Source organism: Crotalus tigris, unplaced genomic scaffold (assembly GCF_016545835.1).
Source record: "Crotalus tigris isolate CLP2741 ecotype Arizona unplaced genomic scaffold, ASM1654583v1 scf7180000024293.1627790, whole genome shotgun sequence".
Classification (NCBI taxonomy): Eukaryota; Metazoa; Chordata; class Lepidosauria; order Squamata; family Viperidae; genus Crotalus; species Crotalus tigris.
Window position 1 is genome coordinate 2,419 of NW_024100466.1, and position 16,132 is coordinate 18,550.

General features: G+C 46.0%; 2 protein-coding genes across 2 annotated transcripts; one reads left to right on the forward strand and one right to left on the reverse strand.

Annotated features, from left to right (window-relative positions):
* Positions 1 to 1,834: 1,834 nt before the first annotated feature.
* On the reverse strand, positions 1,835 to 6,707 carry LOC120299378 (probable cytosolic iron-sulfur protein assembly protein CIAO1). Its single transcript, XM_039324177.1, has 6 exons — positions 6,290 to 6,707; positions 5,218 to 5,396; positions 3,824 to 3,972; positions 3,053 to 3,164; positions 2,497 to 2,585; positions 1,835 to 2,290 (listed from the first exon to the last, which is right to left on the reverse strand). Exons 2-6 carry the CDS (start codon positions 5,354 to 5,356, stop codon positions 1,979 to 1,981), a joined length of 801 nt encoding a protein of 266 aa, XP_039180111.1. The 5' UTR covers positions 5,357 to 5,396; positions 6,290 to 6,707; the 3' UTR covers positions 1,835 to 1,978.
* Positions 6,708 to 6,834: 127 nt separating this feature from the next.
* LOC120299379 (transmembrane protein 127) lies at positions 6,835 to 12,367 on the forward strand. Its single transcript, XM_039324178.1, has 4 exons — positions 6,835 to 6,990; positions 8,895 to 9,304; positions 10,190 to 10,354; positions 10,805 to 12,367. Exons 2-4 carry the CDS (start codon positions 9,061 to 9,063, stop codon positions 11,110 to 11,112), a joined length of 717 nt encoding a protein of 238 aa, XP_039180112.1. The 5' UTR covers positions 6,835 to 6,990; positions 8,895 to 9,060; the 3' UTR covers positions 11,113 to 12,367.
* The last annotated feature ends 3,765 nt before the right edge of the window (positions 12,368 to 16,132 follow it).

Genomic DNA, 16,132 nt, shown 5'->3' on the forward strand with positions numbered 1-16,132 from the left:
CTGACAAATTGAAACATAAAAAGGACAAGTATAGAGAAGTGGAAAGAGGGGAACATAACTAGTCAGAATTCAGCAAATAGCCCGAGCCTGCAAAGATGAAGTGAAGAAAGCCAAGGCTCAAAATGAACTGAGGCTTGCGACCAAAGTCAAAAATAACAAAAAAAGCTTCTTTCACCATGTAAAAAACAAGAAAAAAGTGAAGGAAATGATTGGTCCATTAGTGGGTGGAAGTGGCAAGAAGGTGACAAGCAACAGGGAGAAAGCAGAACTATTTAACTCATTTTTTGCATCTGTCTTTACACAAAGGGAAAAGACAGACCAACCTATCAAAAATAGTGCCATAAAAAACAAAACAGAAACACAAGTTAAGATAGGCAAGAAAATCGTTAGTGAGCACCTGTCCAGCCTAGATGAGTTCAAATCGCCAGGACCAGACGGATTACACCCCAGAGTTCTCAAGGAACTGGCAGATGTGATATCGGAGCCACTGAACTATATTTTTCAAAGATCCTTGGAGCACAGGGGAACTACCAGAGGACTGGAAAAGAGCTGATGTAGTTCCCATCCTCAAAAAAGGAAAAAAAATGGATCCAGGAAATTACAGACCTATCAGCCTGACCTCAATACCTGGGAAGATCCTGGAAAAGATAATCAAACGAATCAACGAACACCTAGAGGCAAACAAAGTCATTACTAAAAGCCACATTTGGGTTTGTCAAAAATAGATCATGCCAGACAAATCTTATTGCATTCTTTGACCAAGTGACAAAATTAGTGGATCAGAGGAATGCTGTGGACATAATTTACTTGGACTTCAGTAAGGCATTTGATAAAGTAGATCACAACCTACTACTTGACAAGATAGAAAAATGTGGGGTAGACAGAACCACCACCAGATGGATCCGTAGCTGGCTGACCGGCCGTACTCAGCGAGTGGTCCTCAATGGAACTGCATCTATATGGAGGGAAGTGTGTAGTGGGGTGCCCCAGGGCTCTGTTCTGGGCCCAGTACTCTTCAACATCTTCATCAACGATTTGGATGAAGGGATAGATGGGGAACTCATCAAATTTGCAGATGACACCAAGCTGGCAGGAATAGCCAACACTCCAGAAGACAGGCTTCAGATACAGAAGGATCTGGACAGACTTGAACACTGGGCACTAACTAACAAAATGAAATTCAATGGTGAAAAAAGCAAGGTTCTACATTTAGGCAAGAAAAACCAAATGCACAAGTACAGCATAGGTGGCACCATGCTCAATAGTAGTAACTGTGAGAGGGACCTCGGAGTCCTAGTAGACAATCACTTAAATATGAGCCAGCAGTGTGCGGCAGCTGCCAAAAAGGCCAACACAGTCTAGGCTGCATTAACAGAGGGATAGAATCAAGATCATGTGAAGTATTAATACCACTCTTCAATGCCTTGGTAAGGCCACACTTGGAATACTGCATCCAGTTTTGGTCACCACGATGTAAAAAAGATGTTGAGACTCTAGAAAGAGTACAGAGAAGAGCAACAAAGATGATTAGGGGACTGGAGGCTAAAACATATAAGGAACGGTTGCGAGAATTGGGTATGTGTAGTTTAACGAAGAGAAGGACAAGGGGGGACATGATAGCAGTATTCCAATATCTCAGGGGCTGCCATAAAGAAGAGGGAATTAAGCTATTTTCCAAAGCACCTGAAGGCAGTACAAGAAGCAACGGGTGGAAACTAATCAAGGAGAGAAGCAACCTAGAACTAAGGAGAAACTTCCTGGCAGTTAGAACAATTAATCAGTGGAACAGCCTGCCTCCAGAAGCAGTAAATTCTCCAACACTGGAAGTTTTTAAGAAGAGACTGGACAGCCATTTGTCCGAAATAGCGTAGGGTTTCCTGCCCGAGCAGGGGGTTGGACTAGATGACCTCCAAGGTCCCTTCCAACTTTACTACTATTACTATTACTATCTTTTAATCATAATTGTATGTTTTTACTGTTAATGCTGTAATATGGATGAATGGCCAATAAATTGAATAAATAAATACAAACCAATAAACAGTTCTATCCCCTGCAATATAACATAGGGCACTGTGCTGTACCACCCACCTTGCTCATGGCCTGGCTTAAACTGCTGCCAAATTCGCACGGTCTTGTCGTCGCTACAAGAAGCCAGCCTTTCTCCACTCTGATCAAAAGCCAAGCTCCACACCGTGGACTCGTGTCCTTCCAAGGTGCTGAAGCACACCCAGTCGTCTTCCTCCTCCCGATACAGTTTGACGGTATCATCGTAACTGGCAGATGCCAGCAGCTGGCAGGAGAGAAAAACCCCCAAGAGGGAGACCCAAATCCGCATTGGCAGAAGAACTGAAAGATTTGCAGCCTGCAGGGCCACATGGAAAATGCCCATTTACAGAGAATATCTGCCTTTGTGTCACAAAAAATAATCCTCTAGCTGTTGCAGAAATGCAAAAGGAGAGCTCTCTACCCCACCCCAGAGAAGGAAGCCAGATTCACCTCTTGGTTAGGATGCCAGACGACATGCTTGACATCCTGTGTGTGGGAATTCAAGACACTCATGCACTCGTACTCGTCCTCTTCGTCCACTGTAACAGAGGAGGGGGGAATGTGATAAAAATTGAACAATAAAAATAAAAATCACCACCAGTCAGTTGCAAAAGGCAGCTTAGAACAGTTTACAACTAATGACGATACCTTTAGCACTATCACACATCTGCATCTGCCTATCCCAGGTCCTTGAGAAGGACTCGACAGGTGGACAGAAATGGTAAGTCCAGTTTGAACTTCAGGCTACATGACAAACCATAATAATAATATCACTGGCACTGACAAACTCTCCACCGGTCAATTGCAAAAGGCAGCTTTACTCAAAACAGCTTACATCTTGCCTCGATGTCTCTAACACTATCAAACAACCACAGATCCTTATCCCAGATCCTTGGGAAGGACTTGATAGGCAGCCACTGTGTGAAAGCAGCATAACAGGGTCTGAAAATCCCAATGCCCCCCAAAGGGTGGTCTGCCTCCCGTGGTTCTCCAAGCTCTCGCTCACCTTCCCAAACCCAGACGCTTTTGTCTCGGCTGCAGGTAGCCAGGAGACTTCCAGATGGAGCCCAGGCTACCGACTTCACCTCGTTTTCATGGCCCTCCAGAGTGGCTGCACACTGGTGGAGAAAGAGAGGGGGTGTTTCTTACAGGAAGGGCAACCGGCAATCTGAGACCAGAAAGAGAAAATCCTTGCAGCTGTTATCCTACACAATGCCAGTTCAGTGTATTTTGGAAGAAATCTGTGCTTTGATGAAATGTAATAAAAATCTCAGCTGAAATGGAATGACAACTTTCAGTAATTGTTCCATTGTACAATAAATTAATTTCCAATTCACTTCATTTCCAGCATCTGGAGGGAAAAGAACTACTAATTTAAGCAAGCAAGACGAAAGTAATGCATTCACAATAAAACAAGCTGAAAAAAGTTGCTTCTAAGTATGTTTAAAGTGACTTGGTATTTTTTTCTCCATTGAGATTCTCACTGTTCCATCTTTTTAACCGTATTCCAATTCTGCATCCATGTAAGTCATATAAGATTTAAATCACTCCGTTCTGAACTGTATTTTTCTAGTGAACCCTAAATTGCGCACAGTAAATATTTGTTATTATGAGTTGCAACATTTTCAAATACAGTCATATTTTGTGTACATTCCCCCTTATTTTCTTGCTCCTTGTGGCGCTCGACTGAGAATATTGGAACCAAATGAATCTGCAAGAGCACGGCCTATCTCTCCACTGAGCACATTTGAATTAGAAGCCGCAAAGGGTGTTGTACCTCGAAGTTGTCCTGGTTTTTTTTCCAAATGCAGGTGGTTGCATCAAAGCTGGCCGAAGCCAAGTAGTTCCCACAGGGGGACCAGGCCACTTTGCGGATGGTCCTTTGATGCCCTTCATCCAGAGTGGACTTGCACACCCAGGCATCACCTGGCAAGAGAAAGCTGGTAATGTGGCTTGCAACATCCTTGCCTGATCTTGGCACCCCAAGACTAATCACATTAATCGAGTATCTGGCTTCCCTTTTGGGGGGCTGAGGAAAGAGGGCAGGGAGGAGTCTCATGTCTCTACTAACTGCAAAATTGTGCATTTTGGAGAAGCGAGACATTAATGGTGGTTAAGATTGGGAAATACCCATTAAACCAACCAGTACAGTCCTCAGTTTGGGAGGCAGACAGCATGGTAAGCTACAAGGAAATGGGAGAGGAACGATGGTTTGTACATTCATTAAAGGACGTTCTTTTGGCATCGTATCTTTTTTTGAACGCACCCAGAAACTTTAACCTCCAATATCTGCTCAAGCACATAGGTCGTGTCTTTTTTATTTTATTATATTTATGCCTTTATTATTTTTACAAATAATATATCCACCATTCTTTCTTCCTCCCATTTCCCCCACAATAACTATCCCATGAGGTAGGTTGGGCTGAGAGAGAGAGAGTGACGGGCCCAAAGTCACCCAGATGGCTTTCATGGCTAGGCTGGGACTTGAACTCATGGTTTCTTGTTTTCTAGTCCAGTGGCTCAACTGGCCCTCTTATATCTTACCCAGCTCCAAGAATCTATGCTTGAGTCAGACAGCAAAAGTGAGGGTCCTTGGTGCTCTCCGAGGTTGGCTATTTTCTCGCAGATATTTCATTACCCGAACTAGGTAATATCATCCACGCTGATCATCAGCACTTAGCACTGAGGACGTTACCTAGTTTGGGTAATGGGACGTCTATGAGAAAACAAACCAACTCAGAGAGAACCCGGGACCCCTCATTTCAACCCTGAGCTAGAAATATTCTCCTTTATAGATATCAAAAGTTCCTCTTGTTCTTTTAAGAGATGCACTGTGGACTCTTAGGAGCAGAGCTTTCAGTTCCAAACCTAAAGCCCAGAGATTGGTTGTTTGTTTATTAGGGGACTGCTGAGATCTGGATTCAAATAGGAAAAGAAAATTCAAAACATGTAAACAAACATACACTGCTCCTGCTCTTATCCTTACTCCTTAAATCCAACGCTGCTGCACAAGGTAAGGAAAAGAGAGCTTCTTTTAAGGAGTTGCTGACAACACCAACGAGTGCCTTCATGTTCCAAATTCCTTTTTCTTTTCCCAAACCTGAACACCACACGCTCTCTGCATTCTCCCTTCCTGGAAACGTAAACACCAAGCTGACCACTTGAGCCTACCTTCCTTTCCCCAGATGCGGATGTTACGGTCACCACCACAGGAAGCCAGGAGTGTCCCTGTAGGATTCCAGGCTAGGAACCAACAACGGGAATCCGGGTGTGCCTGGATGCGGGACAGGAGGGTCAAGGAGTCCTTCATTGGAACGCCAAGTGGTCCCAACACGACAGAACCTAAAAACCTGCCAACAAAAAAGGTTTTATTTCAAGGGGAGGGCTTCATTTAATTTGCAGGTCAGAGCGTTTCTTATTCCCGATTTTAACAAGGGCTTCCATGCTGCAATTCAAGAATCCCTCGAGCAAAAATTGGAGCGATAGGAAGGTTATGGATGCCTTTGAACTGTGGTCTTGGAGTAGATTCCCGAGAATGCAAGAAAACCAACCAATGGACTATCAAACAAATGGTCCCATAGTTTTCATGACAGGCACAAACGATCGAATTCAAGTGATCCTACTTTGGACTATGAAAGACCCAGCTCTTCGGAGAAAGCGCTAAGGCTGGGAAAGGTGGAAGGAAAGAGACAAAAAGGAGGGCGAGCCGTCCCAAGTTCTTGAGACTCGGGCAGCATGCCCATTTAATAAACTACAGGTAGTCTTTGACTTAGAATCACTTGTTTAGTGACCGCTTGAAGTTACGACAGCACTGGAAAAAGTGAGTTATCACCATTTTTCACACTTTTTCACCCTTACAGCATCCCCAGGGTCATGTGATCAAAACTCAGAGCCTTGGCAATTGACTCGTCTTTATGACGGCTGCATTGTCCCAGGGATCACGTGATCCCCTTTTGCGTCCTTCTGACAAAGGCAACGGGGAAGCCAGATTCACTTAACGACCGTAGTGATTATCCTAACAACTGCAAGGATTCACCTGAAAGCGGTGGCAGGAAAGATCGTAAAAGGAGGGCAAAACTCGCTTAACAACTGTCTTGCTTAGTATCGGAAATTTTGGCTCAATCGTGGTCGTACGTCGAGGACTACCTAGTACTGTTATCATCCTCATCAGGAAAATAATATAGAGACTGCAATTTACAGCCCCGTTTTTCGCTCCCGCGGGAGTTTCGGCCTCGGCCCTCACCTGAGATTCAGCCCAAGGCGGCCCCTGGCTGGGAAGTATGGGCTATGTGGTCAGGCGCTGCAGGGGCTGCCCGCCGTTCCTTGTTATCAGGCTTGGAGCGAACAGCGCGGACGCCCCTTGAACGGGCAGCACCGGAAGTCTCACCGCTAAGGCTGTTGGGATTCGTAGTCTTTCCCCCCCCACCACTTGTTTCCTTTGAGCAGCGCTAAGAGCCTGGGTCTTCCAACTTGGCCCTTCCATGACTTGTGGACGTGCCTGGCTGAGGAAATCTGGGAGTTGAAGTCCACAAGTCATGAAAGGGCCAAGTTGGAAGAGCCCTGGCTAAGAGAGAGATCTCGCCAAGGAAGCTCCAGCTCCCAAGACCAAGGCGGGTGTTTCGCCAAGGCCATCCTCGCAACCCATTTCTGTGTGCGTGTGATTGTGCGTTTGGGTGTGTTGTGGTGGGGAATAGTACAGTAACGGCAGTTCGCTTTTGTGACGCGACCGAGGAGCGCGGGGGCAACGCGACGCCATGACGCCGTGACGTCACGCGGGCGCGACCCAACGCCGGGACGTCGCCTCTAGGGGGCGGAAGCGGAAGCGCGGCGGCGGCCGGGAAGTGGAGGGAGAGGTGGTTTTGTCAGGCTCGGCGGCCCCTCGGCGCGGTCGCGAGGGCAGCCCCACTGAGGCCTGCCGCGGCTCAGGCGTCGGGAGCGGCAGCGGTGAGGAGGGCGCGCGGGAGGGCGGCGCTACTCGGTCTGGCCCGGGGCGAGTCGGGGTCTGAGGGGCGTCCCGCTCCTCTCCACCCCCGACTGGGCTGCGTGTCGTGTGAGCCCGGACGGTCTCTTCACGTGACCGGCCTGGAATGGGACTCCTCGTTTGGGTTGTGGGGTTCTGGGATTCGTTGACCCGGATTTCGGGTTCCGCGCGTTGTGTGAACCCGGCCAACGGAGTTGGAATGCTAATGATGAGGATGAGGAAGATGGGTGAATGGGGAGGGGGCGGTTGAGAGTACTCTATGTGCAGCCAGCTGAGGCTCAAGAGTGTTATTTTTATTTGTAGAAGTTATCGGTTCAGGTGAGATAAGATAACAGTCATTTTTTTCTGTGAACACACTGGCACACATTAAAAAATGAAATTCTGATGCCTGCTTTCAAAGGAATATATATAATATAAACCCACATGTATAGGTACACACACACATATATACAGATGCACACTTGTATATACACATATAAATATTTATCACAAACTTCCTTGTTGCCCAAGTTGAGATGGTCCTTGGTCACCATATGACTCTGACATATGAATTCTTAAAACAAGTAAAAAAAGATAATAGTGAATAGTACTAGTTAAAATAAAATCTAGCAACATGGGGCAGGAAATACCAGGAAGCAAATAAAAAACCTTTGCTATCACTGCAAGGTCATAAATCACCCATCTTTTGTTGAAGGCAGTAAAAGTAACCTGTAACTTGAGAGTCACTCTGGTTTGGCCAACACCTAAATTGCAGCCAGAGAAAATGGAGAGAAAAATTACATGGTCAGAGAACGTTGGAAAAAGGAAATCGGAGTTTGGGAAAGACAAAGAAAGATTATTTTCTGGCCTCTCAAAGGCTCCACTATAGAGTTGTGCAGTTTGGATTTGAACAACTGCTTATCCAGGACCTTTTATCCTCTTCCTCTCCTCCTGTTTTCCCAGGCACAATTTTTTTTTTAGGGAATGGTGGTTAGCTTTTCATCTGGCCAGGTTCAAAGTGTGTGCCTGTGTGTTGCCTTGAGAAAAATTCCTTAAGGTGAGATGTAATACAGGAAGAAGAGAGCCACAATCTGTTCTCTTTCATTCCGTTGGAATAAAAGTCACAGGAAGACAGATTCTGGTTGAATGTTGGGAAAAACCTTACAGCAATACAGGCAATTCTTGACTTATATTCAAAATTGGGATCAGAATTTCCATTTCTAAGCAAGTTGTGCCAGATTTCATAACCTTTTTTTGCCACAACTGTTAAGCAAATCACTGCAATTGTTAAATGAATAACAATGGTAGTGCTATTTAAGAGTGGTTAAGGAAAGGGTTGCTTCTTATCAGATTGCTTTGCTGAGAACAAAAGAGTGTGTGAATATATCCTGGCCTTGAGAGTAAGAGCTCCCATCATGTTTATATTCCTCAAATGGCGGTTAGCATCTTTAACATTGCTGTCAGTATGGTGGAGACATGTGTGGCCTTTGTCAAACTGTTTTTAGATGTTAGTGGTCTTGAAACGAAAGACAAAGGAATGTTTTGTGAAAATACTGTGCCAGACCCCAGTTGCTTTAAAGAAAATATCCTTGTGACTATTGGGCTTAATCCCTTTCTTCAGTCTGAGAATTATTGTTGTCCTTCACATTTTTGCTAACCGGATTCCAAGCTTCTTCACGTGCCTTTATTGGGAACCAATATTGTTGGTTTTTTTCTCTGCTTGATCTTGGCAAATGTCTGTAACATTTTCCAGCCCAACGATTAAACTCTGGTAGCTAGAAGCGAACTTAGACGCATCAACCCATACCCTGGCCAATTAGGAGCAAGACTTTCTTGTCCCATCTTGTATCTGCATGTCATCAGTTGTCTCTTTTTGCTTCCTCAACAGAGTCCAGAGATCACCCCTCTTCTGATGTCATGTCCTGTCTGCAGGCCTTGTGTTAATCTGCCGTCTCCTGGCTAGTATCCAGTAGCACTGGCAGTACTGACCTCTGAAAATCTCAAGTGTTTCAGTCGCATTGGGTTTATTTGACCGGACATCCGAAAGGAGATCCATGTATACCCCAAGTGGTTCAGTGTTGCCCAGCGGCCGAAGGCGAAGAGGGCAAGATGGCAGTGCCTTGCCAAAGCAACCCGAAAGGAGCCTGGCATCTGCCTTGCCCGGGGCCCTCTCGATAACGGCCCTGTGCACTGCCTTGGCAGAGCCTGCCTGGCTAAGGATTCATGGGGGCACCTGTTCTCGCCAGGAGCTGGGTGTTGCCGATGTGCTGGGATACATTGACCCGGATCTACTTAAAGGTGAGAAGGAAATGAAAAAGGGATTGGATTGGTGCTCTTAAAGATAACCATAGATTGGCCTGGCTGTCTGATCCTCCGCTGTTTATTTGGCCAGAGTCATGGTCACCTACAGTAGGTCAGTGTTTTTCAACCTCAGCAACTTAAAGATTGTGGAATTATGCATCCCGGCTGGGGAATTCTGGCGATTGAAGTCCATGCATCTTACAAGTTGCTAAAGCTGAGAAAGACTGACCTGGGTGGTAGACGTGCTGCAGGTTTAAACTAACTGCTTGCAAAGGGGAAAACCATTTCTTGTGAAGATCTGCGGGTGGAAAGGAAATTTCTGCTTCATCTTAAAGAGAACTTCACTGTCTTCTCCCTAATGTTAAATCTGTATTTTGTCTTGAGGTTCAGCAAGCAGATTTCTGAGGTTCTAAGCCAGGGGTAGGCAACCTTGGTTCTCTTATGACTCGTGGACTTCAACTCCCAGAATTCCTGAGCCAGCATGGCTCAGCTTGGAGACCTCTCCCTTTCCCTTCAGCGTGGCTGGCTCAGGAATTCTGGGAGTTCATTTTCATCCATTAAACACACTTTTTTTTTATAAACCACGCAGTTTGAGATATTTTCCTTCCATCCAAACTCAGCCTTCTGTAACTTTGACTCCTCGAGATACATGAATTTTTTAGAATCCTGAGTAAGAGCTTCACTGGGCAATTCTGAGAGACAAATTATCCATATCTGAAGAATATCCCAGTAGCAGAAGGCTTTGTCGGAATCAGAATATTCAGTAAATAATATTGCATTGGGCTATAGACATTTCTGAATTTGTGAAACAACGAAGCATTTCTGATCAGAAGTAATGCCACTAACGCAAACTACTCTTTGATTCTATCTTCCTCCTTCTAGACTACTGCATGAACCCCCAGACGGTGTTGTTACTTCGGGTGATTGCTGCTTTCTGCTTCTTGGGAATCATCTGTAGCCTTTCAGCTTTCCTTCTCGACGTCTTTGGGCCCAAACATCCTGCACTGAAGATTACTCGGCGTTACGCCTTTGCTCACATCCTTACAGGTAGCTGGGCAGCCTTGGCTTTGTATTCTGCTTTGTGTTCCTTTGGGGAGCTCCCGTGGGGCTCCCACAACCGTCCATTTCTCTTACTGGTCCATCAAATACTTACATCTTTCCCCATCTATGCTTTATCTAGACCCTTTTGTGTGTTCCTACAGTGTTAATTTTCCCCCTCGTGAGATTTTAGAGCTTATGCGCCATATTGCTTTACCGAGTCCCATCTGCATTGAAGGCACAATTAGTTGCTCTCTCTCGCTCTCTCTCCCTCCCTCCCTCCCTCTCTCTCCCTCCCTCCCTCTTTCTCTCTGTGTCTCCCTCCCTCCCTCTCCCTTTCTCTCCCTCTCCCTTTCTCTCTCTCTCTCTCTGTCTCTGTCTCTGTGTCAGCCTGAGAAAGAGTCATTGCCCGTGCCCTCCTTTCCCATGTTTCCATCTGTCTTTTCCTTCTGCCCACAGTGCTTCAGTGTGCCACCGTGATCGGGTTTTGCTACTGGGCTTCGGAGCTGATCCTCGCACAGCAGCAGCAGCACAAGAAGTACCATGGCTCGCAAGTCTACGTCACGTTTGCCGTAAGCTTTTACTTGGTGGCTGGAGCTGGCGGGGCGTCCATCCTGGCCACGGCCGCCAACCTGCTGCGCCACTACCCCACTGAAGAGGAGGAGCAGGCCTTGGAGCTCCTCTCCGAGATGGAGGAGAACGAACCTTACCCCGCCGAGTACGAAGGGATCAACCAGTTCCAGCCACCTCCGGCTTACACGCCGTAACGCTTCCCCAGACGATGGCTGGGGCAAGGGGGTTTCTTCCAGCCCGTCCCCAAAGTCAACCTGCACACAATTGCTTGGGAATACGTTCCTTTCTCTTCCTGGAACCTCCTGTTGTAGGTGTTTCTCCCCCTCCTTCCTCCCCCCCCCCGTGGATCTGCTCCCTTTTACCGTTTCCTGTCCAGGGAGAGGGCTGCAGAAGACCTGCTCCTGCAGTGGCCTCCGAAGCAGTCGTGTTCCGAAGCAATTGGGGGACAGTTGGGGTGGGGTTTGAACCTCAGGCATTCAGGGGCCACAACAAATGCCCGACGTTTTCTAGCTGCAAAGAGCTGCAGAGCTCAGGGGCTCCAGAGAGAGGTCTGGAGAGAGGAAAAGGAGGGTGCAAAAAGGAAGGCACGTAGACAGATTGATTGAACGGGAAAGGGCTGGGGGTGGGGTGGGGGGAGGAGGAAAGGGTTCCACCATTTTTGGCATTGCGCTAGGACGTTTCGCAGTGGTGGGCGTGTGGGTAGCGGAGAATCCAGCCGTCCTGTACCGCCACCTGCAGAGCTCCTGTCTCTCCTTCGGGAGAAGAGCAGAAGGGGACTCTCAGATGTTCACCCCGGGGGCCAACAGGCTTGGCCTTCAGCACCCCGGAAGGTGGGACTCCTTCTCTATGCACTGGTTTGTGGAGAGGGGACACTTTTCGGCCGAACCTTGTGCTTCCTGAAAAGCAGGGTTACGTTTCCTTCCGCCGTGGTTTCATCCACTCCCCCATTCTGCCTCCTGCGACTCTGCAGAAGCCTTTTGCACTTTCTCTGCTCTTCTCGCAGCCTCCTCCTCTTTCCCTAGTGGGGTGGACGTTGCTACTACTGAGTTTTCCCTGGGTTAGAGTGGACTCCTCTGTCTCTGGCAAGGAACTCCGGGGCTGTCCTTCCATTTGGCATTCCTGCTGCACAATTGCCAGGCCTTCAGCCCCTCTCGCAAGGCAACATACTAGAACCACGTTCTTCCCCACCACCCATGTCCAGACTATATGCAAATACCGATTCCAGGCTTGATTTCCACTGTTACCTTTTCAATTCCGCCTTTGTATCTCAAACCTTCTCCATCGCCTCTGGCCCAATTCTTCTGACCCGCCAGTGTTTCACAGACAGAAGTCCTCCTGTTAGCTCCAGGTAGTATCTGAAAGAGCATCTCAGATTTTGCTTTCTGTACAAAGAGAATATAGTTAACCTTTTCCTTTTTCTCTGCATTGAGGTAAACCTGCTTCAAATAAGCCAGCAATGTTTTGTATTCACTAAAACATGCTTTTACTGACTGTGGGAGGCTAGCTTACACAAAATGGAGTGAGTGAGCAGCCTGTCCAGGAGTGTGCGCGCGCGCGTGTGTGTGTGTGTGTGTGTGTATTTTAAAAGAAAGATGAGATTGTAAAACCAAGTAAAACCGGCTTGACTTGATGGAAGTGTGTTCCTGTTCAACTAGATGAAAGGATAATGCCGAGAAACCTGTCCGAGATGTCGGAGGGTGTTTATCATGATATGGATGCTGAAGCCGCCCTCGGGGGCTGATTTGGTCTTTCCAAGTTAGAGCGGACTTTAATCCGTCTCTTATCTGTGCCAGTTCATGCAGAGCACATGATAGTCTCTAGAGCAGTGGTTCTCATCCTTTTTAATGCCGCAACCCCCAACCGGTCGTAAGTCGAGGACTACTCAACTGGTGCAGCACCGTTTGCAGAATGGGACTTTTGGTGGGCTCAGCAGGGCAGAGACAGCCTGGACAATTCCTATTGGCTTTTGAAAGCCAATAGAATTAGACTCTATTCAAGAGAGTCTATTCTATTGGCTTTCAAAAGCCAATAGAATAAAAGGGAGTAAGGAAAAGGGGGAAAAAATGGTGGACTGCGTTGTTTGGCGACCCCCGTGAAATGGTCGTTTGATCCCAAATGGGGTCCTGACCCACAGGTTGAGAACCACTGCTCTAGAGCCTGAGCGTGTTAACATAACGACCAGTATAAATACAGGGTTGGAAATGGAGGGAAGAAGATCCTTTCCCTTTTCTATTAATTGCATGGGAGAAAAATTGGGACAGAATTTTTACTAGACTCTAAAGACTTCATCTTTTAAAAGCCGAGAAGGACAAAGTTGTGGAATGCAGAAAAAATATGACTTTTTTTTTTAAAAGGCAGTTCAGTTGGGTGCCCCAATCTCACTTTTTGTGCTTTCCATGTTTCCACAAAACAGCCAGTAGCGATGCCAGCAGGGCCTTTTGCTCCCTTCAGATGGCTTCCTGCTAATTTGGCTGTAAACGTTGTGCATACTTTTACTATTTCCAATTGGTCTCTTGTGTTTGAGACGTGGTGGCGCTGTGGTTAGAATGCAGTGTTGCAGGCTGCCAACTGCCAGTAGTTTGATCCTGACTGGCTCAAGGTTGACTCGGCCTTCCATTCTTCCGAGCACCCAAATTGTTGGGAGCAATACGCTGACTCTATCAATCGCTTAGAGAGGGCTGTAAAGCACTATGAGGCGGTATATAAGTCTAAGTGCTATTGCTACGTGCTGTTGCTATTTGGATCTTGAAAGGAGTAATGGGAAAATACTTGTTTCCTCTCTTCCCCTTTTCTGGCCCAAGGTCGGAAAGCAATAAAGGCAGCACCTCCGTGTGCCAAAGGGAGCTTGAGTCATCTTCAGAATAACTGGTGGCCCCAATCTGCCTTCTTTCAAATAGCGGGACTTGATAAAAAAAACCAATCCCCATACGATCATTTTAGACCTAGAGCATCGTTGATGAAGCACTGTTGATTAACTCCCATTGGTAAAACCTGGATTCCCTTTTTTCTACCAAAAATAAAACAATGGCGTAAATTGCCTCTTAGCAAATATTTGAAGTGCAGTTTGTAAAGGAATGATGACAGAATTGGAGAGGCTTGTGTGCCTGCCTCCGTCGGGAAGGGCAAACCCAATTTGTCTGTTGTCTCTTTGAAAGTTGGCCGACTGCTGGCAAAGCTCCTGTTCTGCATTTAACATTTTCTATTTTTTTAAATAATATCCACATTGCGGTGCATTTACTCTCGTCTGCCTCGAGTCTCTCTCGCTCTTAAAGCTGATGCACAATAAAGGATTAGAATACTCTTTTCTACAGAGGCTAGAGCCGAGTTTCAAGCTTCGGGGAAATGAAGTCTCCTCCTTCTTGCAAAATGCTTGGCCAAACCAAAGAATTTTACATCCTTGCCTGAAGGTGCTTTAGTTAAAAAAGAAAGCCCCTTCCAAAGTTAGGCAGTGATGCAAGAACACCAGTTATGCACATTGCCAAAAGTATTACTGTTACAATAGTGGGAGAGCTGTGGTACAATAGAAAACAAGCGTAGAATGGCTTGAATTGAACTGTAATCCCTAACAATGTAGATGCTTGTATGGATGGAGCCAACACTGTTTTCCTTGTTCTCCAGATTATCCAGTTCATTAGAAATCAGCTCGAGAATGTAATACATTTCAAGGGGAAGGTCACAGGAGGAGGCAGAGAGAAGAGGGTGACAACATCTCACATTTTAAAAATATTTGGCACTTTTTAAATTATCTCTCCCGACTCTCATTACAGTCTTTTTAAAAATGGAGTTGTACCCATGATGGGTCTTAGATAGTAGTGATCGCAGCCTGTTGTGCAACTCAAACCTGCATTCTTAATAGCAGCTACTTGAGATTATGGTTTCCAGAGACTCTGTTCTTAATATAGGTAATGTTACACCTCCACAAAGGTGTTTGAGGAATCTGTGGAAGAGAAATATTTCTGAAACAAGCTCATGTTTTAAAATAAAAGTTGCCACATATTTTATGGGATTCCTCAAAATCTTTTAAATGTTGAAGTAATGCAGATTATTCCTTGGGATGGGGGGGGGGAGGTGAAGCTGCCTTCAAGTTAGATTCAAGATTTTTTGGCAATCATGTGGAAGTAGTTGCTCTCTTTCAAGTGCAAAACCAGTGTCAGAAATTAGTTAAAATGTAGTTATAGCATAGAAAGTTCAGGTTTAGAACATGTGCTGCAGTTGTTTTTTCAGTGGCAAATTCAAATAATAGTTTAGATAGCTTGAGAGTGGCTTCAGAAAGAAAACGGAACATTTTAATGGAGAAATTGATATTGTTTTGGGGATATTCTCAGGAACGCTGGTCATTCTGGAGCAGCTGTCCTTTTTCTAAGGAGCTCAAAGAAATCTCTCAGTGGGACAATATTAAGTACCGGTATGTGTTCTGTTGGGATATTTGCATGAGGGAGAGGCCTTTGCTTTCTCTCCACGAGGTGGCAGTTCATAGCAAATCAAAAGGTCACCAGAGGGATCACAGGACTCCAGGACACTGCAGCCGTCATAAAGATGAGTCAGTTGCCAAGCATCTGAATATAAATCATGCAACCATGGGCATGCTGCAGTGGTCATAAGTGTAAAAAACGGTCATAAGTCACTTTTTTCAGTGCGGCTGTTACTTTGAATAGTGACTAAATGAACTTTCTAAGTTGTACTTTAAGTTCTTGGATGGGAAACCACCAAGAAATTACAGGTAGTCCTCGACTAACGACCACAATTGAGCCCAAAATTTCTGTTGCTAAGTGAGACATTTGTTAATTGAGTTTTGTCCCATTTTATGACCTTTCTTGCCACAGTTAAGTGAATCACTGCAGTTAAGTTAGAAACACGGTTAAGTGAATCTGGCTTTCCCATTGTCTTTGCTTGTCAGAAGGTTGCAAAAGAGGATCACATGACTCTGGGACACTGACCGTCATAAATGTGAGTCAGTTGTCAAGTGTTTGAATTTTGACATGACCATGGAGGTGCCATGTGAAAAACGGTCATAAGTCTCTTTTTTCAGTGCCATTGTAACTTTGAACAGCCCCTAAATGAGCTGCTGTAAGTCGAGGACTACTGGTATAGCACGGTCAGGAAGTGCTGGCTGGGGCATTCTGGGAGCTGAGGTTGAGAAATGCTGCACTGAACTACAGAGTTCCCCAACAGCATCCAGAGGCTGGGAGTTGTGCATCTCTGGAGGGTACCAGG